Source organism: Mytilus galloprovincialis, chromosome 14 (genome assembly GCF_965363235.1).
Source record: "Mytilus galloprovincialis chromosome 14, xbMytGall1.hap1.1, whole genome shotgun sequence".
Classification (NCBI taxonomy): domain Eukaryota; kingdom Metazoa; phylum Mollusca; class Bivalvia; order Mytilida; family Mytilidae; genus Mytilus; species Mytilus galloprovincialis.
The window spans coordinates 4,807,287-4,833,470 of NC_134851.1; the positions used below are offsets into that span (position 1 = coordinate 4,807,287).

Sequence of the window (26,184 nt, forward strand, 5' to 3'; positions counted from 1 at the left end):
CATCTTTATAAAATGTAAACACGAGATTTAACATGGACGACTATGATATGGCTCACACTTCGTTATTTATGTTTGATTTCGAGGAGGAGGACGGGTTTTGTTATACGGTAAAATCATTTTTTTTTTAATTTTACAAAAGTTTTTTGTCTTACTTCTTAAAAGTATTTCACCATGGTTAAGTTTAAATCTTTATTTAGTTTTTATGCACATGTGTGTTTTCTTTTCCCCTTATTGCTTAATATATTTTATTTAGATAGTAAGTGGTTGTTTGAAGAGAACCATATTACATAAGAATTGTAATTTAATGCTGTTTTCAAAAGGAGTTTTTATCTCATGGTTAAATTTTTGCACAATAAGTACTGTAAATTTATGCATATCAGGTGCTGTGAATTCAAAAGTTAGTGAGGTGTTTTATTCAGACAGCATTTTCACTTTTGCTAAAGATGAAGTCCTTTGAATTTTATATTACTAAAGAAAAAGAAACCCTCTAATGTTGTTTTTCATCACAAAAGAAAATATTTATATTATAAATAGGATGACAGAATAGATAATCAGTTATGTCACAAATGTTTTTAAGATATATAGATAAAAAACAAAAGGTATGTGAAGTGAAATTATGTATTTACATAACATTGGATCATACAATATAGTAGGATTATAATCTTGTTTGGGATCAATAATTTTCCTTTTTGATGAGATTCTAATGATTGGAAAAAGTTCATCAGATTTGTAAGTTTAAATGTCTACATTTCTTTAAAGGGGAGGGGGGGGGGGGACACTAGCTTTCAAAATTCATGTTTACGTATTTGACTCAATTCTCATATTTTATTTATAACCATGTAAAACATTTATCCAAATTATAAAAAGTCAAAAATAAACAATTTACAGGGCATGAGCTCGATAATATGTAGATTCGTTTTGTGTGTATTTTAGTCTTGACACCTTCTCATTTACTATTGAGTTGATATCTGATGGTCATATAAGCAATATGAACATGAATATAGATACCAATACAAAGCAAACACATGTTATTGGATTAGTCCTCTAAAAGATGTAAACACATATGAATTAGATATAAGAAGATGTGGTATAAGTGCCAATGAGACAACTCTCCATCCCAGTCTAAATAGGAAAACCAAGAGTCTAATCTATAAAAAAAAAAAAAACCCAAGAAACACCAAAAAGTTTCAACCTCTGAACATTATTTTAAATGAACTGTTTGAGTTCAATCTTCTCAAATTGATACATGTTTGGTATTCGCCTCATAAATTTTAATAACTTTTGTCAGAAGTCATCTCTATACTAAACCTGTCAGATCTTAATAAGAGGAGATAGATAATGTTTATAAATTGGTATAAATCTCTTGTTTAAGGGGTTTAAGGTGTTTAAGTATTATCATGAAATAAAGAATTGAACTCATCTGAACTCATGGTTATGTGAATATACATGATATATATATATATATATATATATAAAACTCTGGACATTGAGTTTAAAGTTTTGAATAATTCTATTTTAAATTGATACATATCTCAATAATCATGATTACATTTTGTAATTGAAACAATGTTTAGAAAATAGTGACAACTGCTTTTGAAAATTCTTCTCCATATTAGTTTACTGCTAGTACTGTGGGCGACCTAAATTATTGTCTTGCTAGGGAGACTTGTTTTATCTGTACTGGGGCTATCTCTAGCTATATCCCCTTAAGTTCATCATATATTGTCCAAATGATTTGTAACAGTTTAAAATCTTTGATGTTTTGATTAAAAGGACACACAACAAGTTGGTATGCAGATACACGATTAAGGTCTATACATTTTTTTTAATTTTGACCATAGATTGATTGTTCATTTGTTTGTGTACATGGTTTAAATTTCAATTTGGCGAAACGTAATACAGAAAAATTAAGCTTAATTAATCTTGGATTAAGACATATTCATAATTTCTAAGTGCGTTGTGTATGATTATAGTGATAAGAGTACAACATATAACCAAATTATGTTTGGAAATATTGAAGAAAAAAAATAATCCAAAATAGAAAACTGTTTTTTTTCTTGTTGGATTATATATAAATATTGTGTAATGGGATAAAAAAAATTTAATGTGAGTATGTTTATCGTTTACAAATTAGTTTTCCTTGGACTCGGGTAATGGCGTAACTTTAATCTTATTGACTCGGTCAAAGGATTAATAAGAAATAATTATGCAAGACATTTTGATAACTTTACTATACCCTTATATTATCAGAGACATAAAGACGGCCACTTTCATTGATATACATTTGTATATCTTAATTTATTTAAAATACAATAAAGAATGTATTTATTAATCAGCTGATTATAGATTATTGTTATTTACAAAAAAAGTTTTCATAAATGCAAAAATTGTGACAGAATGAGTTTCACTAAAACTAAATTTTGAGCACCATTTCCTGAAGTCTGTCGAAGTTGTACTATACTTTAGGCTCTTGTGGATAGTCCTTACTTTTATATATTTCATTCACATGTTGTTTGATGTAAAATTTCAAGCAAACCAAACATTTAATTAATATAAGTAGCTCGTCTATTGTACCACTAGTCTGTCTTTAAACTCTTGAGGATGTGAGTTTTCTAACCTCCAACATGGCAGGTACATTCAACTTCAATCTTAATTGACTAGGATTGACAGTTTCATGACAAACATTGTTGGTTCACTCCAGGAACTCTTACTGTATTCATGGTGGACCAATAAGAATTGGGTGTTTTAAACACCAAAAGAGAATCAATCTTTTTTTAATTTTGTTCACTTTGATATCTGATGCCATAATGTTTCAAGCTACAGTAAAAAACCATAAATAGAAGACCACCAATAAAACTTTTTAAGACAAGACCTAACAATTTTGATATTTTTCTGTTACAGGAGTTTGTGGATGAACTGCAAGCAAAAGAAACAGAAATGGCCAATGCCTTCAAGATAGCTGATGGTTTTAGAGACGAGGCTCAGGTTTGTAAAATATTCTTCTCAGTAATGAAAGAGATTTGCATGTATATTGAACAGGTTTTCCCACAATTTCCATTTTACCCAAATTATATATCTCCAAGTAGACAATAATCTTCAGGTCAGTGGACATTCAGTTGTAATTATGATACGCCAGTTAACAAAACCTTTTGAAAACTCTTTGTATGGTCCTACCGCTAGTAGAAGGGGGCATTTTTAGTGTAACCTTAATTGTTCGTCTGTATGTACATCCAATAATTGGTTTTCTTTCTCTAACTTTAGTTTGCTGAATCAAATTTAATGAAACTCGATACACAAATAATATTACCCTAAAACTCAGATCAAAGTTCAAATTTGGATGGCATCAATTGTATTGTTCATGAGTTATGCTCCTTTATAATGTTATATGGAAGCAGGGGCATCTTTTGTGTCCAATGGACACATTCTCCATTTACTTTTCATGCTTAGTAGATGTTAAAAATAAGAAGAATATTTGATGTGTTGGGTTGTTGTCTCATTGACGTATTCTCCAAATCTCTTTCTATTGAAACTAATGTATTGGAAATGAAAATGTACATATTTTGATTTAGGCATTATAATCAGTCTTTTTTTTATTGTTTTGTTTTGTTTTTTTCCCCCCAAATATCTTGAATTTAAGTTTATGAATTACAAATCCTCGCAGAATTTGTTTTTTCTTTTCACATAATTTTTGGATTATCTCCCTTAGTATTACATATACAATTATAGTTATTGCTGTGCAAACGACTGATTGCTCTGATAATTTATATTTTTTGATAATGTAGGTAAATGTCTTCTCTGACCTAAATTCTCCATTAAAGACCAAAAACTCTAGTTAAATAACACAACATATTTTCCAATGACTTAGTCTGTGGTTTATGATCTATTTTGATATTTAAATATTTTATCATACATGACCATTTAATAAAAAGATATATATTTTAGATAACAGACTATCATACCATTCAAATACAACATAACTAGATGGTTGGCTCATTAGATAATTATTATTGAATAGAACAATAGATGTATATATATATCATTGTCTGAGGGTTGCATTGTTTTAAATAATTTGTATTGGAAATACACAAAAACAGCATATGGAAATATGCCTTTTTGGATTTTAAATGTAATATGTCTGAGTGTATTGAAAAAAGGGAAGATGTCACCAAGTTCTATCCAATCACTTGTATTGCTTTTATCATCTCATTTCTTTTTTTATTAAATCTTCTGTTTATGCACTTGTTCCCTCATGATTAATTCTTAGCAAATCTTATCAAACTTTAATGAGATCAAAATTTTGAGGTTTATATATGTGATGTCCTTGACAAATTCAATAATTACTCATTATTACTTTGGCTCAACTATTTTATCAGAAATTATGTCCCTTTTAAATGTCCTTTTCTACTGACTTAAACATCGTTATTTAAGCTGCATTTCATATGGCCAATAAATTTATATTGAAAATTGAATTACACGTGCAGCTCTCATGCATGCATTTTTGAAGGATTTCTACAAAATTTATATGAAAGGTATATATGCAATGTCTTGAAGTTGAACCAGTTTAATAATCAGCGCTAATCAACCATTTTTACAGGAGTTATACACCTTGTAAATAGCAACTACATTGAAAATTGCATTGTTTGTAATATTTTCAATGAAATATATCTATAAAAAAGATACCCAAACAGCTGATTTAATATAAGAATTAAAGGTCAGAATCCTGTATGGACATAGCAAAAAAAATGTAACGTCACTGTAGTCATAAATAATTATGACAGACCTATTAAACTTTATCCTTTTATTCCAACAATATCTAAATACATTGTGATATTGTTTACCTTCTATCAGGCAATCTCAACATTGTTTACACATCAGTATGATATTGTAAAATAGTCTCTAAACTATCTTATCTCGTCAATGCAATTACCAATAATAATTCCACAACCGTGGATTACGCCAAGACAGAATCCCTTGTCATTCCCGAGATAGTGTTAACCATTCAATACCTTTTCAATTTGTAGATTTGACTGTATGTAAAGTTATCACATTTAAACGTTTAAATCATTCAACGAGGCATTTAAATCAATGACTTGGGTCTTTTGTTTGTATACCATGTTAAGTTAATACAGGTTTTACGATTATGATAGTTTAGTGTTAGTACGATATACAGATTCAGGTGACTTTAACCACCGTTGGTCATATCTCTGGATTAACGTAGGACCACTGTTTCAAAAAATTTCGATTGTCGATTATATTTTGTCAACTTAGGAATTTAAAATGGAAAGGATTTCATTGACATGTGTGTTTTTATGAGAAAGTGCTTTTTCATTGATAACGATTTTTCTTGTCTTTTTAAAGTGATAAGGTTTTGCCTATAGATGTAAATAATTTAATACTTTTGAATTTAATCCATACTCAATGTGTGAATTTAATTTGAAAAGGGAAAGTAAAACTGGTGGATAGTAAGTTTGGTTTACAATTTTTTCATACATTTGAATATATTGGATTTTAAAATATTGATGTAATAGTTTGAAAGGACTAACACTTTCTAGTCCTAAGAGAACTGGCAAGTATTAGATAACCTTTATTTACATGGACTAAAAAGCCAAGTGGCAAGATTTCTTCTAAATATTAACACAGTTGTGGTGAAAGTTTTGAGAACAAAGACTTTTTGTTGTGTTGTAATACATTGGAAGTAAAAAGTGAATCATGGAATTAAAAATATTCTGGGAAGTGACATTCTAGGGATGGATAAAATCACACAGACACTATGGCAGAGGGAAACGACATCAGTAACCTTAACATAGAGGATATATTTAAGGTAGTCTATGTGTGTTTAATGATATAATTTTTCTCTTATACTTCTTTCTGTGGATTTAAGTGGACTTATTATACTGTTAGGTTACTGTCTACAATAGAGGAATAGTTTTAACATATTCCTGTGTCTGTACCCCATTCAATCATTCCATATGTTAATCAATCATTTATCAGTCTCTTGAACCATAACAGTAGTTGTAGTATGTCAGATCTTAATGATTTCAGAGAGTTTGTTTGGAATGGCAGATCTTTTAATTGTTTCTTTTAAATTTATTCACAACTGTAATAGATCTGAAGACCCAATGAATGGCCTAGGCTGTTGTCTGCTCTTTGGTTGGGTTATTGTCTCCTTGACATATTGCCCATTTCCATTCTCAATTTTATAAAGGTGCTATATAGAACATGACATATTGTATTGTTGAAGACTGTATGCTGCCCTCTAGATATCTTTTGGTTGTTTTGTCGCTAGGTTGCTGGTCATTCACTTATGCTCCCACATACCCCTTCATTCTTGTTCAGTTTGCACCAAAATCTTTTCCAACTACAAGTCTGAAAACCAATGACATGTTCTAATTTTTTTAAACAAACCTTTTTGCAAATACTTACTTTATACTAGTCTTGGGCATCTGAGACTGGACGCTAACGGTGCAGACTGCATTTTAGCTATAAGTACATGTATTTATGATTTTAAGATCTGAGTCAAGGTTGTGGTCAGTTTTACTGTTTAACCTTTAAAAGATCTTGTATTGCCATTAACTTTGTTCCAGTTTTTGTTAAATAGCCACTTATATTAATATTATATAGAGAATATAAATAACACTAAAAGCAAACAAGTTTACAAGAACACTTCTCATGCAATTTTCACCTTAAACTTAACCTGCAAAATTGAATTCGTTAAAAAAATATTTTCATACTTGAAGAATTTTACCACTCATATATTAAACAAACTGTTATAGAAAGATAAATATTACATCAATAGAATCATTTGTTTGATCCAGTTTGAACATTTTTTGGTGTGTGAAATCCTTACAAATTGTGATCCATAAATGGTGACATGAATAGTATATAAATCCTTCTTAAATCGTTTATAAACATTTTGTATGTCATAATGATAGATAAAGATAGGTTAAGAATCACTTTGGTATGTAGTTTTAGATACAGCTAACCTGGAAAACATCCAGGCTTCTTACAGAAAGTTGTATACAATTTACTTTTGACCCTAGAACATGCCAACTTTTTTACTTTACAATTTGTGTACAACTTGTGTCCTAAAACAAAATCTACCATTATGGGATGAAACCTATTTTAACCAAACTCCCTTTTGGCTCTTTTCATAAAACATGTTAAGAGTAATATACTTGTTAGCCATACACATTTCCGTATAACTTACAATCAATTTTAATCCTAAGATTTTTTTGTGAAAAGCGGTCATCGTGTACTATGTAAAAAATCTACCGCCATGGGATGAAACCTCAAGCTTTCAAATTTTTGATACTTTTAAAGATTATAAAGATTAAATATTATGTCATATGTTTTAGGTTCTTTTACAAAAGAGGTCATTAGGTCATTTAGTATTTACAACTTGAGATCAGCAAGAGTTTCTCTAGTTGGTTACAAATTTGATCGCTCACTGGCTATGGTTAAGTACTTCTTATAAGTCTTAAAAAATCCTTATGTGGTTTGAATGTTTTATTCTGTTTTCGCTTCTATTTGACAATTAAAGAGAGGTTTTACTGTTTTAGCTTCTATTAACTATTCCTTTGATGCTTCTACCTTGTCTTCTTTTTGAACTTTTGACTAGTTCTTTATTTTTGGTATTACATGTACTACAAGTAGTTGGGAAAGTATCATTGTACCACTGCTCTGAAGGAGTGGGGTATTCTATTAAATAACCCCCTGTCTGTCCGGTCCGTTAATCTGTTTGTCCATCACATATTTTTCCATACTGTAAGCAGCTTCAGTACCAATACAATTAAACCTTGAACTTTTATAAATTATTGTAAAAACTTCTAGCATAAACACTAAAAAAAAAAGATTTCTTATTCATGAACTGTATTTAACTATTGAGAAGTTAGGAGAAAGACTAAAGTATTTTTTAACACCTTCCATTAACCAAGTAAGAGTTTTAATGTAAATTTATAACTTTCCATCAATAATATACCTTTATCATAGTGATAAATGAAGTAGAAAAATCAATTAAGTTTTTTAATTGCTATGTTTATAGTCATAATAAGATTTTGATAATAAAAAAAAGGCTGATATACAGTAGATGTATATTGCTCTGACCCGAGTTCAACAATTTACCAATTTAGTCTTGACTACAAAATATCAATAAAATAATGGTTACAACACGCCACATTCTGTATGTGCATGTCACAAGCCAGGATCCTGTAATTCTGTGGTTGTCATAAGTTGCTGTATTTCATATATTTGTTTTGTGTATTGTTTTGTCGTTAAAATTGTTTTACCGTTGTCATTTCTGATCCATTTATATCTTAAAGTGCGTTATTGGTTTGCGTATTATTAAAGGTTGTACAGCGATCTTTACTTGCTTGCATCTACATCATTTGGTGGAGAGTTGTCTTTCATTAGCTATGATATCATACTACATGTTGTTATCTTTGTCTCACTTGTGATGACAGTCAGTCACAAAAGTAGTTTTTTACTATTTAGAAACTTTGCAAGTTTTCCATTGAGTAATCTGTGTCATGCTCAATTTCAATATGTTAAAACGAAATAAGTGTATTGTAAGCGTAAATATGTAAGTGTATAGGCATTATACATTGTTTTGAAACTTGATTCGATGTTAATGAATTAAATATCTGGTGTAATGAAATTTGACATATTGATTAAACAGTCCAATACACTGCTGTCTATAATTATCCTTTAAAAAATAATATGTACGATTAAATACTTAAATCGGAGGGTTATTATTTTGCCAAAACGTTTTGTAATCATAAAGCCAATTACAGTTCCATATAAACCAAGTAATAATTCTTTTGATATTGTAAGTCTCAAGGTATATGTCTGGGAATTAGTATGAGTAGTTAATTCTTAGTCCTTGAAAATTGTTGCAAGAATTGGTATTAGTCATTAACTATTAAGAGGGGGAAATTGAAGGACTTCACATGAAATATATTGCTTGCCACCCTTTATCTTACGGTTACCACCTTTAGACAGCTAAAATAATAAAACACTGTCTACTTCTACTAGATTTTAATGTTAAAACATTGTTTTGTAAAATTTTGGAATTACCTTTTCTGGAAAATTAAATTCTTAACATACTTGTAAATATTGTTTATAAGCAGTTCATTTGATCTAAAGCCAAATATGTCTTTTTGTTTGTTTTAAAATATTTAATAAATCAATAAAAAAAAAATTGAAGTATCATCAAGTTTTAACTTTCAATTGTAAAAGTGTACAAAGTGACCACTACCTCTGAGTTTTAAATAATCAAGAGTTATCTCCCTTTAAATATTGTAACATCTGAATGTTAGTAAACATTGTGAGTCCTTATCTCCATTATTTGTTATTCTTAGTAAACAAAACAACAAACGTGAACAAACAAACTTGAGAACACTTCAATACTCCACTGGGTGCAATCTACAGAGGGTAGAAAGGAATGGGTCCTTGATACAATGATAAATTGGGTAATAATAGTACAGTGCTGTAAAAGTAAAAGTTTGAACAAGGAATTGTTTAGTCCTTGATTTTTGGAGAGTTATAAAACACTTATAATGACAGAATAATCATAGTTGATGTTACTTTAATAAATCGAAATATACATGTATGTTGTAAACTTTAGTTTTTCATGGGTTAAAAGCAGAAATTACTGCCCTCAGATGGCATTAATTGTTTACTGTTGATTTGTGGCATTTCTTTTCAGTTTGTTTTAAACTGTAAAGCTCTGTGTCCATAGTGATCCTTTTTTAGGGTGTTACTGTGTATGGTGACCTTTAGACGTTTTTAGTTACTGGGTATATTGCTGTTCTGCTAATTGACTAATTCAGAAATGGCAGACTTATAGGAGCATTTGTTTTTGGGATTTTCTTGTTGGTCATTTACTGAGACCCTTCCTACATCCTAAAGAAGATTATGCAATATTTCAATTTATTGCCAAAATAGTCTATTTAGAACCGTAAATTTGTTAAAAGATATATGTAAACATGATTAAACTACATATTATATAATATATATTGCTTAAATATCACCCATATGATGTATTATATTATAGATTTGTCATTTCTTCAAACTACAAATATTGTTGATGTGAATCTGGGTTCATTTTCTTTTTGAAAGTTGCCTGATTAAATATGCAAACATAAATGTCTAGATGAAGTTAAAAATGATGTCGTGATCATTTTTAATACATAAAAGGATTTATTGTAGTAAAGTTTATGACCCGCCCTAAATAGATAATAATCTCAAAATATATAACTCAAAGGAATGCGGCAGTCATCAACATAAAAAAAATATGAAAGCTTCGATTTTCTGTAATTTGAATTTCAAATCTTTAAAAAAAATATGAAAGCTTTCATTTTCTGTAATTTGAATCTTATGTTTAAACAAATGAGGGTTTATATTCAGTATTTGATACCGTTTGGATTCAATAAAAGGGTGTGAGTTTCCTCTTGAAATTGTGATTCACTGTAATTTGACTGGTATGCATGTACCCATTAAAAAACAAAACAAAAAGTAATGCTGATCTATTTTTACAGGTTGTATATGATAAAGGAGAATAAAATTATGTTTGGATCATTGAAATTCGTTGAACCACACCCTATTTAAGGAATGACTGTAATATTTTTTCTGTCTATGAAGAAATAACATAAAAAATTTGGTGCACACTGAATAACGCGCGTAGCGGGTTATTTAATAGTGTGCACCACATTTTTTATGTTATTTCGAATAGACAGAAAAAATATTACAGTCATTTCTTATAATTTAATTCTAAATTCCCTTTTAAACCGTAGAAAACCATGAAAAAACGTTGATGACGTCACGGTCACATGACTAAATTATGTCTATGGCAGTATGGGCTCATAACAAAATAACGTCAGCCAATCAGAAGGCGCGTTACATCCAAAATTAAATTATTAATAATTATTAAATCAAATCTGTATCAAATTCTGTTTATAACCATCATTTGCTAAGAGTTAATATTTGTGCCACACCCACTTTTTACAAAATTAGTAGACCATCTGTCAGATTATGATATTTCAATTCCTGCGTTACAGGTATGGACAACTCTGTGCTAGAACCCACTAAATATTTATGAAGTAGCTAATGAAATATTATAATACTTTATAAAGGCTGAAATGTATTCAGAATTTAAATAATTTGAGTACCACTTGATCAAATCTCAAACTTTTAAAATTCATCTTAAATTTGATATTTCGATGATTTAATAATATTAATGTTAAAGCTGTACAAGGTTTATATGCCCTTAATTATTTGTAATGGTGCAAACTCAGTGCATCTATAGTTTTAAAAATCCTTGCCCTTTGTTGGCCATGGGCAGTGTAACATAGAATAAAGAATGGAAACAGGGAATGTGTCAGAGAGACAACATGTGAACCTGACCAAAGAGCAGATTTTAAACAAAGGCCACCAATGATTCTTCAACGCAGTGAGAGAATCTCGCACCCAGAGGTAGACTTCAGCTGTCCTCTTAACATTAAACTGTTCCAACTATCAATTAGCTTGCTCTATTTAGTATTGGGAATATATTCATAATCTGTGTCTATCTGACTTATGTATCATGTTGAATAGAATTTTGACTCTCCCAATTTCTTCAACTTTCTTTGAAGATAATTATTTTCCAGTGCTATAAACATAAGTAGGTCACAGTGACTCACATGTATGAATTTTCTATTAAAAGATATGTACTGTACTTTCATATGAATGGAAATAGGTTTATAAAAAGAGGACAATGTTCTTTGAAAGATTTGAATACGAGTTACCTAAAAATACTCTTGTTTAAATTTTCATTAATGTTTAGTTTATCATTGAATAAATAACCCGGTGAATGTTGACATTATTATAAATATTTTTATTAATATAAACTTCTTTTAACCTATAACAAAAACGAAGTCAACAGTTTACTTTCAAATGGTGTTTTCTTGCAAACTGACTTAATTCCTTGGCTGAACTTTAAAGACATTTCATTTCCGAATTCCTGCTGTCAAAATTAAATATCATCGCAGTGTAAACCAATTTTTTGGAAAACTTTCAGATATTTAAATTTTAAATATAGATTGGTTGAATTACTTCATAAATTTTAATTTTAATAGATCAATAATATCAAATGGTTGAATTACCTACATGGTCGTTACGCTAAGTAAAAATATTGGATTTCATGATGTAGATATATCTCTCTCATAAGTATCAAATGAATTGTTAGATGAAGCATTGGATTTTAGGAAATGTTCATCAAACATCCTTGTATTAACTAAAGTTCTCTCAGGACATTTATATGGATTTAAAGATGATGTAAAAAAAAAAGGCAACATGGGAGTTTTGAGGACAAAAAAATATATCAATTAGCATTGCACCTGAAACCTTATTGTAAGATTATAAGATAAATATCATCATCATTACTGTTATGGAATATTTTAATGGCTATTAAATAATAAATTTAAAAGGATTTTTGCATTGAAAATGGCACTATAATTATAACATTTTAATCATCTATATACAATATGTATAAAAAGTAATATGGATTTTCCTGCAAGCTAGGAATACATTTAACTTGCTGGAGCAGTATCACAAAAGCATTTTATGGTTATCAAGTACTTTGGGTATTTTGACATAAAAACTTTTGTTTTTCAAAAGATTTCAGATAGAACCAACTCATAGTACATGTGAATATTGTTGTGCCGAAAATATTTGCAAAATCATGCATTTATTTTGATTGATGGATTTTCAATATGTGATACGGATCTGTATTGTGGATGTGGATTAAAATTTCAATGTTCAGATCAAAATATTTACGTAGTGGATTAATTACTACTTTTATCAATAGTTCCACCCAGGGGAGGACGATCTATTTAGATCAATAATAAATAAGGATTAAAATGGAAATTCTGTTTTATAAACTCGTAATTATAAGTATAGGTGTCCGCAGTGACCATTTTTCTATGTCAAACATTATTTAAATATGAAAGTGACCATTTGGTGATTTTTTTCGGCAATGATTATATATTGTCCAGAAATTAGAATATAAGAAGGAAATAGAATGATTTGTGCAAAAAAAATTTAATTGGAACTGTTGCATAAGTACCAAAGCACGAAAGGTCAAGGTCAGAAATTTTAATGAGAGAATTTGAAGATCGAATGTGAATTAATAGGGGTATTATATGGCAGGAAACATATAGGAATTATTAGAGAAAAGACATGGACCAAGTGTTATAAAAAGACAAGGTTACAGTTCATTAAAAAGGATTCAACTTAATGAAATGTTTTGAAATTTGATCAGCATGATCAGTTTAAAGGAAAAATAAGTAAGTTTCAAACATATCAAGCTCAAAAACCAGACAATTTTTAATTTCAATTTTTAGTATTGCTAGAATAAAACAACATTTTCATAAATGTTGACATTTATGGTTATATGACGTGACGAAAGACAATATTCTGAATTGTTCTCATATTGAGCCTCATTTTAGTGAATTTACCATATAATGTTTAATATCGGGTACATGTTACAGGTGTTTTAAAGCTTTAAATCTCCAGACACTTGGTCATTACAATGTTTTAATCCATCGAAAGCTTGAATGACGGACCATAGTTATAAGTAAAAGGTTAAAAAGAAGAAAACAATGGATTCATTGAAAGGTTGCATAACGGACAATAGTTAGGTTAAGTAAAAGGTTAAAAAGGTGTAAAAAATGGAAAATAAAATTTCAGTAAACATGGATGATAAAGATGATGGAGAGATGTGCTTTCGAAGTTCGTGTGTGATTGAAATCGGTAAAGTTAACGGATTAAATGTTTCTCTAATAAATACAGACAGTGGAGGACTTGATAAAAATGAATTGATTGATAAATCACAAATTGATATTGAAAATGGGAATTTAGATAAGACCGAAATAGCTGAAAATCAGCAAAATAATGAGAAACACTTTAATACCGATAAAAGGGATTTTGTTGGAAGTGAACCAATGAGTTTAGAAAATGGCACATTAAATGTAAAAGAAGAAGTCAATAAAATGCACTCTTCAGTTAATCATCCTTGTTATGGAATGGGATTAACAAAGGTTCAGCTACATGAAAATCAATCTTTTGATCAGGACACTTGTGGACTTCAAACTAGTAGTTCGGACCAAAATTCAAATTTGCTTTGTTATGAAAATGAGGACAATGACAATTTAGTATGTAATGATGTATTGAATTGTGATAAATCTTCCTCTGAATGTTCTTTAAAATGTGATTCATGTGAAAATCATCAGCAAACAGACAAAAAGTTCAATTTGAAAAATGAACCTGTACAAGTTAGGGGAGACAACAAAGAATTTAGACTAGGCAAGGGAGATAATAATGAATCTGGAAATGAAAAGGGAGATAATAATGTATCTGGACATGAAAAGGGAGACTTTAGTTCATGGATGGTTGGAAATGAAACAGTTGAAATGAAGTCAGTTGAAAATGAAACACAGTGCACTTTAAATGCAAATGAATTGGGAAATAAAATTGTAAAAATGAAATGTTCATCTACGGAAATAGAAAGACAAGAGATTCCTTACACTTTTGAAGTTCTGGCTGAAATTTGCAAAGAACTTGAGGAGGAGACGTTACCAATTGTTCCAGAAAGTTCAGACTATATGAAAAAGCTTGAAATCTCAGGGGTTAAGCAATTTATTGGAAATGTCAATGAAAATTCTCATAAAAATGTGATAGCAGAGAAACAAGCAACAAAAAGTTGGAAATTTTCAATTTACAAAAATAATACTGTGGAGAATAAATCTTTAAACAATGCCAAACTTTCTGTAAGATATTCTACTAAGGGTAAAATAACTGATTTGGATCCCTGTCCAGATATTGTGATAAGCAGAAAATATCGAAAGTTTGAACATTTGGAGGAGGACCTTCCTGATCTATGTGTTTGTCCACATCAGGATAAATATGCTTTCTCTGTAAAAGTACGTAATATTTGTAAGATGGACTCGTCATTTGCATTATTAGTAGTGATTGATTGCTTTTGATTATTTGCAGAAATTATATAGGAAAAGTTATCAGAAACATATCACAAGGACTGGAAGAGCTACTATCTTTTGTAATCTATTAATATAATCACATGTGTACATTCACAACTTGGTAGTTACTGCAGAAGTCTAATATGTTATTTTGAAGTATTGAATTCCTCTTCTAGGGCTTTTTATAGCTTACTATATGGTATGGGGTTTGCTCATTGTTGAAGTCCAAACAGTGATACTTATGTTTACATCCTTGTCCTTTGGGTCTGGTTGATAGTCTGTCATGTCATGGGAAATCATACCACATCCTTTTATATTTTGTTAGGATTAAAGCTGTTGAAGCTGGTCTGCTAGACTACATGTATTTAGAATTAAGACATTTTGCTTGTGATAGAATATCAAGTATCAAGATTAAAACAAGTACAACGACTACATATTTTCTGTCTGTTCTCTGATCAATTTTATAACTACTAACACAAAGGTTCCTGGTTCGATTCCCATTCGGGATGAAAATTTCAGGAACTCAATTTTTCAGCTCTCCCTTGACACCATTTGCGAGTATGGTCTTAAGGAAACGATGATAGTGTGTCGGAAGGGAATGATAAATGGCTGACCCGTGTTACGAGAGAGCCATATCTCTTGCATGTTAAAGACACCCTTGTAGATTTCGAAAAAGAGTAGGCTAATGCCGCTACAAGGCAGCACTCGCACCCGCAAAGTGGAAAGGGATTAATATAAGTTGCAAAACTTGTTTCCCAATCCACTATAAATAAATATGTTTTAACTAATTTTATATTTGGGTTCTAATGAAATTCATATAATCTTGCATTCAAGGCTGCAGTAAAATATATCAATAACTTTGCTGTAAAACAGTATTTTGCATATATTTTAATTGTTCTGTAAAACTTACAGCATTGAGATCTTAAGAAACTATTCATGTGAATGGATAAATTAATAGTAATATGATTATATCCTTGCCCTAGGATAATTTAAAGTCTTATACATGATAAACGTAATAAAAGATTTAATAAAGAAATTAAATTAAAATGTGGAAATTAACTTTAATGATTTATAATGGTTTACTATAAGACAGGCTTTGTGGTCTCAACTTCAAAAGAACCAACTATTGACTGTTAATATTACAAGCTGTAGTGAAATATTTTTTTACCTTAATTTCAAGGTATTAAAAATGTGGATAGGGTGTAATTAGGCATGAATTTTTTGTAACTTTCTTTACATATGTCAGTGTTGATATATAATTTCAGTATATCTTTTACATATTTTTTTCTTGTTTTTTTTTCAAAATTTTAAGAAACAAGTCAACTTGACGCGACGTGAGATGATCCAGGATATATTGCAACAATTTCTTTTACACCAAATCCACTATAATCCTAAATCAGAATTTTATTGAAAGCATATGTGTTTGTACTGAACAATGGTAAAATTAAAATTGTTTATTAATATAATGTTTAGTAAATCTTGTCTCCTTTATTAAAGATGTTTGCATTTCAATGAGAAATCATCAATCCATGTTTAATATGATCCGTTTTAAATAAAACTACAATAGTTGTTGTCTGCAATGCCCTCTAAAAGTAATGGATGAGGGAATTAAACAATGGACATTAGATCTGCTTTATTTATTTACCTACCTTGAAGGAATTATAAAAGTGTTTACTTTGTTCTTTATTTTATTTTGTTTTATATTTCATTTGAATAATTCCTTGTTTCTTTCAGTCAGTTGTTTTCCATGAATAAAACTTCAGCTTACATTTTTATAGAAACAATTAATAAAACCATTACATTTTTATTTTCTAGGAATTTGAGAAAGAGGCTGAAGCATACAGACAGAGAACACATCAACTTCCACCAATCAGAGAAGAGCATGACAATGATGTCATTGATGATGAAATTGAGTCTTTGGAGGCTAAGTACAGGGATATTTCTAGGGAGTGTTCTAAACATTTGGAAAAATTGTCCTCCATAATGAAACAGAAAAAAGCATTTGATGAACTCAGCGACAAACTATCGGGAGTCTATCCTCAGATCGAAAAGAAAGTCGCACAAATTGACGAACAGGAAGTGGGCAAAATGCCAGACAGAGATACTCAGGATTTAGCTATGTTGAAAGATCTTAAAGCAGATTTGATTGGTCAAGAACGAAAATTAAAAGAACTTTCTCAAACTGGAGAAAAATTAGTCAAAGGTTTGGAAGGTATTAATATGCAGTCAAAAGCTGACACTGTTAGAAATACAATGGACGAATGTCGTGAGAAGCATGATAGTTTGCAGCGAGATATCGCACTTAAAGAAGAAGTATTTGACTCAGCGGTTTCACAACAACATGACGTTATGAACAGATTAGACGAATTAACCGAGTGGTTATCAGAAACGGAACAATTCCTAAACGAGGGTCGAGCCATCAGTCTTGACAAGGATAAATTATTAACACATCTTAAGGAACAGCAGCTGATGAACGCTGAGATAGATAGTAATAAAGCCTTACTAGAGAGGTTATCTGAGGCTCCCGATACATCCATGACTGAAGATGCTGAAACAGCTATATTTGATCTCTCAGAAAGGTACTGTAAATTAAGAATTATTGCAATGTTTTTATTATAATGAAAAATGTGACAATTTCAACTCTTGATTTGATCTCTAAGAAAGGTAGTTTAGATTTGTTGGTAATTTTTGGTTTTGCCGCTCAGCAAAGCAAGATTTAGGTGTGAGGCTCAGTACAAAAAATACTGTACAACCCTCTACACTAATTTTATCATCAAACCCTGGTGTCAATAATGATTAAATATTACAGAACAAACCCAGGGTTAGAAGATAAAATTAGTGGGAAGGGTTGTAAAGTATTTTTTGTCTGACCTCCTCATGAAGCAAGTCTTAAGCATGACGTTGATAAAGTAAGCCATTATGTCAAAGGCAAGACATATCTTTGTTTTTAAACAGTTTTAAAAAGGAATAATAGCAAACTTCCTGACATTTCACAATATAAATCTTGATGTAGAGTTTACTGTGGTTTCAATTATTTTTGTTGGTTATAGAAAAATTCAAGGGTTCCTAATTTCTTGGTTCCATAACAAACTCGTATATAAATCATAGTGAGTCAAAATTTTCATTTCAATAAATATTTAATATTATATTCTTTAGAAGAATCAGTGGCAGATCCATAACTCTTCATAAAAGGGGGTGGGGGCACTGACTGCAATAAGAGGGGACCAGCTGCATTCATGCTTCAGTGATTCCCTATTTAATAAACCAATTTTTTCCTACAAAAGATCCACATACGAGAATACTAAGATTTATATCCCACAAATATTAATGAAGCCACAGCACTATACATTTGAAAATATTTACAAGTACGTAACAACCTGGGAATGTTTGACATTAAACTCTAAAAATCAATAGTTGATTTCTACAAATTAATGGATTGACATTCTTAAATAAATACATGATTTAATCCTCAGAACTGAAGTCACTGAAAATTGGTAATTGTTTGCTGTAATTTGCCATTGTTTAATAGAGGGTGTAACTCAGCAACCCTTTTCACCAAATATGTTACCAAAAAGAACTTGTAAGTCCTGATTATTTCATTGTAACTTTTAACCATCAATTTTTGTGAAAAGAGCTCAGAACCTGAGAAGTTTGGGTCTTGCCTAATTAGCTAGGTTTGTGTATCTAATGTAACAGTTAATATGTGGTTTACCCTTATATGTCCGTCTGTACGTACTGAAATTGGTTGCAGTTCTCAAACATTAGTTTGCCTCAACCAAATGTTACAAAACTTGTACACAATGCTTATTACCACAAAACTCAGGGGCATCATATGTGTTCAATAGACACATTCTTCCTTTATTTGGATTTAAAAATTAGATGTGGTTTGTTTGCCAATGAGACAACTATCCACCAGTGTGGATAGCCTTCAACAATGAGCAAAATCACAACATATTGTGTGCTATAAGAAGCCCTAACATTAGTCTGATGACACAAAATGAAAGAATTCCAACAAGAAAAAAACAACCTGAAAAATTTATTAAGACAGACATCTGAATTGCAGGTCTACTTACTCGGAACATTTTATACATTTTCTATATATTTTGATTACGTTATTACAGGGTAACTGATGTTGAAAGGAAAGCCGAACTTGCCACAAAAGGTTTGGAGGAAATCGCTAGTCGAATGTCTGACCTTGATAGTGGTGTATCACAAATGGAGGGGTGGCTGACAGAATCCATTGACCTTCTTAAAAATAAATCAAGGGGAAGTAATCAAAAAGCTATCAAAGCAAAAGTGGATGTTTTATACAATGAGAAACGTGAACGAGAAATAGACATGGAGAATATAAGAGGCGCAGCTAAATCTATCATGGATGATGATCGTGTTTGTGACGAGTTTGCCGTTAAAGAAAGTCTGGGAGAGGTTGAATCTAAATGGCATGAGTTGACTGAGCATCTGGTACAACAGGTTTCTCTGGAGGTACAGAATTGTAGAAACATTTAAGATTGTCAAATATTATCTTCTTTAGTTGTGTATCAAATTGTATATTAATGTGCTAAATAAGTTTATGAAAAAAAGATAACTGTAGAAGAAATATATAATGATTTACTTTATACATTTAAAGCCAAACAATTAAAATATGAAAATCTTATAATGACTTTGGGAAGAAAGTTGTAGATCATAAATTGTTCTTATATATATAATTGCTTAATTATATGGAGAATTTGAACATCACAGCTGGGTGTTAAATTTTTGGTTTTGAGCTTTCCTGGTGAAGTTCATACTTGTGGGAGTTTCTCGCTGCATTGAAGACCCATTTAGGGCCTTCGGCTGTTGTCTGCTCTTTGGTCAAGTTGTCTCTTTGACATGTTCCCTATTTCCATTCTCAATTTTATTCCAATAGGCTTGAAAGCAGAATTTGTCCAAAAAACATATAAAATCAAATATCCATGAAAATGCAATACTTTTTCTATCCACAAATTTTGATATCTAAAAAAAACATATGAATCCACAGTGAGTGCAAACTTTTTATAGGAACACAAGTAAATATTTCATTATATCACTTTATACATCATATTAACAATATATTGACAGGCTTTAACTGAAATAGAAGGGATGTTGAGGTATTTAGACAAAGCAGAGAACGACATCAACACAGCAGAAGCAATCAGTATAGACCCAGAAATACTCACAGTACAACTCAAAGATCATCATGTAAGTCGGTTAGACATGACTCAAATGATTGTAGATACTTGTTGGAAACAATGTACGACTGAAAAAACTAAGCATAATGCTTGTAAATTCATAATTGTGCACTTATTTGTGTAGATGTGGCATGGACATTGGTTTACTAAGGAAATTTAAGAAACTTCAGATTTAAAAAAAAAAAAGGGGAGAAGATTATTGCATTGAGTACTGCACTGACTCTAAATCAACATGCTATCATCTTTAAATACAGAAGAGTTTTATTGAGAAAAAATCCCTCTGGAGATAAAATGCCACCTTCTTTTATGTATATTGTAAAATCTCTGGTTTAATCTGTAATAAAAAAAAATCCTTCTGATTTAAACAGCTGCCTCCTTTGAATTTTGAGTCCAATCCATGGTTGTAAGATGTTTTAATTTCACATTTCAGTTAAAAATTCTGTTGACTAACATTGAGTTGTCTCCCTTAAATTATTTTTGAAGTGTTATTTATCCTCTAATCCTCTTGTAAAATGATAATTTTTATTTCAGTCTTTTAATGATGACCTCAATCAAAAGAGAAATGCAGTAAAAGAAATTATAAACAAATGTAACCGCATGCTTCGAGAAACAACTAATTCCCAAACAGATGAAATCAAGTCAAGATTAGACAGCATAAGGGCACAGGCTGACATTGTTTGTCAGCTCAGTTCTGAACGCCTAGGTCAGTTAGAAGCTGCTCTCCCATTGGCTACACACTTTAGTGAGAACCAATCAGAAATACAGTCATGGTTAGATGAGATGGAGGCTGATATGAAAGCACAGTCATCACCAGGGGAAAGTTTGGACCAAATTAAAAAACAATATGAAAACATTAAGGTAATTATAAGTATAATTATGTAGTGTATTGAATTCAGTATTGAAATATGAAGACAAATTATTTAAATATGACATGAATATTTAACCTTAAACTTAATTGAACAGTATTAATTATATAGAAATATTAAAAAATATTTTTATTGTTCATAGCAAATAATATAGAAAACAAATGCACGAAATCAAATAATCCAGAAAATTGCAATTATCACTTTATCAGTGAAAAACTTTACCTACAAAATTATTCGTGAATCAACAATACCTTGACCTATAATGGTTTACTTTTATACATTGTTAATTGGATGGAGAATTGTCTCATTGTCGCTCATACCACATCTTCTTATATCCATGTATATACTTTCAATGCTATCTAATTGCAAAATTCATAAACTTATATTAAGTTATTGCAATCATGCTGTTAAATAAATGTAAAGCAAATAATTTGATATAATTACAGGGATCACAACAGAAAGTCGATGACCACAAACCCTTTATTGACGATCTCAACACCACTGGGTTAGAACTGATGGAATTATGTGGGGACAGTGATGCTGGTGAAATACAGACAAAACTACTGAGCCATAACGATCGTTACGCTAAACTTAAATCTCTGTCACGCCAAAAAGCTAAAGACATGATAGACGCTAAGTCTAATATGACACAGGAAGTGGGAGAAATGTTAGATAATTTATTAGACGATTTATCTCAAATAAACAGGAATTTGACTACAGCTAACCCAATTCCGGCCAATCCTGATAAACTTCGGGATGACCAGCAGGAGAATAAATTGTTATTGGAGGATTTAGAACGATATCGACCAATGATTGTTAAGGCAGAAGATGACGCCAAGAAAATGTTAATGACTGGGATGGAGGATGATGCTGAAGGTATTATATCAAACTTTTAACTTTATAAGAATAATTATCGATAAACATACATATGTAGTATTACTTGTGAGCACTGACTGAACTGTTAGACACCTACTTCGTTTTTGCCAATACTCTAATTTTTTCCATATACATGTATTAAAAGCATATCTATTTTTCATCCTACAATTCTACATAACTACTAAACAAGATAACTGCATATCAGGTCTGCAGCTTAATATAGTTGACATGTAGCTCATTTTGGATCTGTCAGACAACAGTTTTCCAATCATTTGAACTACAAAGTGAGTGTATCCTAAGAGAAACAACACATGTAAACCAACTATTTTTCAGGAATTGAACAAAAAAAATGAATATTTATATCACATAAATGTCAAACTTTACCTGAAATAAGTTATCAATGTATACACCTTATCGCTATTTGTCTGCCATTATAGAACATCACAAAAGTTCCCGTAAAATTTTGACGTCATATTAGAAAATATCTGATGCCACAATGAAAAGGGATTTTTGTATGACGTTAAAAGTTCAAGCAGGGCAGATTCTCGATTCAAGAGGAACAGATTTCCAAATAGTGAAGTGTATTGAAATCTAGAAAATAAATCATCCTAAAGTGAAATTAAATTCTTTGGATTGATTCTTGTTTTATAATTACAGAAGAAGATCTGAAACAGAAAGTCACTGAAATAGCCACACTAAACAATCAGATAAGAGATCAGGCTCAAAGACGGGATCAAGAACTGGACGATGCTCTACAAGTGGCAGAAAAATTCCATGACCTTTGTTCTGAAACAATGTCCAATCTTAGAGATCTGAAAGACAACTTGTTGTCTCAAGAACCTCCAGGGGTGGACTCGCCAACTGTACAGGAACAACAAAAAGAATTAAAGGTAACAAAATAACAGTATTGAATGATAAGGAAAATGTTTATATTTATAAGTACACAACCTTGAAGCTATTCAAATCATAGATAATTTTTTTTAAATTGAATGTAAAATAACTACTGCTACAGTATGATACACTACATCTACAATATGAAACAGTTGGGTATACGTCTATGAAACAGCAATCCAACTACACAGAAACGAAAATAAAAAATTGTATTACTTTACTGATTGAAATGATTTAATTTTTCTGGAGCTAATTTTGATTTCTTTGTTACAGGAACTACGCAAAGAACTTGGTAAAGCTCGCCTCTCACTGGAAGAGTGCAGACAGTCAGGGGACCAGTTGAGTGGTATGGTCGGGGAACCAGGACTTGTGGAAGTTCGTAAACAACTTGAAGATCTACATAATCTAGCTGATGATGTTCATGATATTACACGGGAGAGAGAAGAAGATCTGAAGACTGCTCTCAGCCATACAGACAAATTCCAGGAACTTGTAGATGTAAGGTTTTTAGTTTTCAGGAGTTTGTGATAGAAAAGGCTACTGTCAACCAACTAATTTTTCCGAGGTCTATGAAAAAAAAGTGAAAAAAAAAATATTAATATTATATAAAATCCAAACTGTCAAGTGAATTTCTGAAAGAATTATTCAGAGCATAACACATGTAAGAATTAGAAAAAGAAAATAGGAAACAGCAAACATTTTGTTATAGCTTTATCATAACCATATAATTTACAAATGGGGTATGATTGCCAATGTGACAACTCTTCACAAGATACCACATGACACAGAAACTAACTACAAAGATTGATGTGAAATTAACAACTATAGTGCATATTATTTAAAAGATCTGATTTTTTTTCATTTTTTCATTTTAGTCAATTAACTCGTGGCTGCCACTGTCAGAACACAAGTTAGCCAACATGAAGCCTGTCTCTACTAATCCAGAAACATTATGTAAACAAATGGAGGAGATTAAGGTAAAGGGAGATAATAAGAAGAAAAAATGTTCCTCAAACTTTGTAAAAATGTCTGGTAATCTGTATTTTTCTGCTTTTCAAATAATGAGTGATCCTTTTTCCTGTTTTAATAGATGCTTTGGATTCCTTATTATGCATATGATACTAAATTCCTCAAAAGGAAATATGTATTTGTGGAATACTTCAATTCATTAACTTAAACTTGAGCTGTGTTGGATAGAAATGGATCTTATGTAAGTTAACATATACATGGAGATGTATAAGACTTTGTTGATTTTGAAACTATCACATAAGGAAGTAAAGTCTTAGATGAGTTTAATTCTATTTTGTAAGGTTCTCATAACAATCCAATTCTATTTTTAAACTGTTGCAGACTTTTGGAAGAGATTTTTTCAACCCAAAATAGGTTAGGGCTATTCCAGAAAAAAATGTATGGGGGGTTGGAAGGCAGTTTTTGTCAGCACCTGCCACCCAGACAATTGTAATTTTTTTTCTGGAATAGCCCTTAACAAATGTAATGATTATATTCATTTGCATAAGGACGATTTCTATTTGACGCATCTCACTTGTATACAGAACTTGTTTAAACCATTAGACCAAGAATCAATAAAACAACATTTTTTCTACCCGAATCCAGGACAGTTCGTACCCATGAACAAAATGAATCCACAGTAACCCATTTTGTTAGGCAATGCATTGTTTAATAAAAAAAATACCACTTTCAGATAACTTTAACAAAAAATTCCTGCAATTTGAGCTAATTTTAATGCTAAAATAATCAATGACAAAAGTTTTACTTAACAATCCTTCCTTTTAACAAAATCCTAAAGCTTGATACATGCTTAGATAATTTTTTTAATGCAAAATGTGTTGTGAATAATAGTGTTTCATTTCTGAACTTAAAATTTCATCTCGAAAAACAAATTTTTATTTTATTTTTTTTATTTTCTATGATAGTTTGATTGCGTTTACAGGATTTTGCTGGCTACATGTATAATGAATCACAAGGGGTTTGTATCTCTTAGAATGTCACAGTGTGTAGCACCCCCCTTTTATTAGTGTCCGATTTGTTTAAAATACTGCATCAAAAAGGTATCTTCTGATAAGTTTGTAAAGTTATCATGTTTATTTAGTCAATAGCTGTTATGTTTCTCTGTTTGAATAATTAAATAATGAATAATGAGTGTATAAATAAAACAATATATGTATATCTTGTTTTATTTAATAGTTTTTGTACTTTTTGATGCACTAAACCCCATTTTATAAATACATTTGAGTATGAGAATGCATGGCGGCTTTTACATAGCTTGAATATTATAATAATTACCAGAGGAAAACAGATTTTTTTTTTTTTTTTTTTATGAATTTTGTTTTTAGTTAGCATTGAGAATTGTATCTTATTCCCAAATGTAGCTTGTACATAAAGATTTCCCATATTAAGTTTTGCAACTCGACATTGAATTATACTGCTGTTTGGATGAGCCACTCTGTTAAAAAGTATTATTCACTTGACAATGTATGTTTTCTTGGCTGGGATGATCTCACATACAAAAAAAATAAAAGTTTTAGACCCAATGTATTTTAATAGAAGAAAATCTACTTTAAAATACTTTTTTAAAATATGTTTTTTTTGAGTTTTTGTTCCACAACACAGTATGACATGTTCTCTGTTCTAATGATGTGTTAGTTATAGATTAGTGGTTTTGTTTTTATTGTTTTACCCTCCCCCTTTTATATATTTTTAATTCCTGTACCATTCTAACATTATAACATTAATATTTCATAATCATACTTCAATATTCATTTATGATTATATATTTTTGAAGGCTACAACTTCAGTTCAATTTTTATGGGTTTGAAAAAGTCTGTAATTTTTTACCTGTAATTTTAAGATCCATTTATTTAGAGAAATGTAGGATTTAACTATCAGTACTAGTGTTTTTACCAAAGTCTTGCGTGCTAAACTAGCATGCATGTCTCACTTCACTTTATTAGGCATGCTTACTTTTCAGTTCTCGCTTCGTCCTTTTATATTTAATTTGAATTAGTTTGCATGTATAATGCTAATTATATTATGCCTGAAACACATTTCTAGACATATACTTCATATTGTTTCATTGTAATTTTTAACACTACGGGAAGCTAAGTTTTAAGAATCAGATCTTGAAAAAAAGGAAATGATTCCTAATTAAGTTTGTAGATATAGCTCGAAGATAGGAAATGCCAAAACATAGGATAAGTCTTTCAGTTTTTTATAATTTTTTTGCTACTAAAAATGTACTAAGAAGATACTGAGTCCCCTTTAGTCAGTGATATTGAATTTTGAATGTTCTCTGTTGTATAATACATATAAGCTATT

General features: G+C 30.4%; 1 protein-coding gene across 15 annotated transcripts in view; it reads left to right on the plus strand.

The window, feature by feature from the left end:
- Positions 1-26,184, plus strand: part of LOC143058823 (microtubule-actin cross-linking factor 1, isoforms 6/7-like) — a 127,762-nt gene that overhangs the window by 57,236 nt on the left and 44,342 nt on the right. For 12 of the 15 annotated variants that reach the window (XM_076232287.1, XM_076232291.1, XM_076232278.1 and 9 more), the window contains 10 exons: positions 2,902-2,985; positions 16,824-17,587; positions 19,130-19,490; positions 20,106-20,225; positions 20,747-21,073; positions 21,528-21,957; positions 22,615-22,847; positions 23,122-23,346; positions 23,724-23,825; positions 24,800-24,835. In XM_076232287.1, coding sequence (XP_076088402.1) covers positions 2,902-2,985; positions 16,824-17,587; positions 19,130-19,490; positions 20,106-20,225; positions 20,747-21,073; positions 21,528-21,957; positions 22,615-22,847; positions 23,122-23,346; positions 23,724-23,825; positions 24,800-24,835 — 2,682 coding nt within the window. The remainder of the gene's footprint in view (positions 1-2,901; positions 2,986-16,823; positions 17,588-19,129; positions 19,491-20,105; positions 20,226-20,746; positions 21,074-21,527; positions 21,958-22,614; positions 22,848-23,121; positions 23,347-23,723; positions 23,826-24,799; positions 24,836-26,184) is intronic. The other 3 variants (XM_076232283.1, XM_076232286.1, XM_076232289.1) reach the window with 1 other exon arrangement.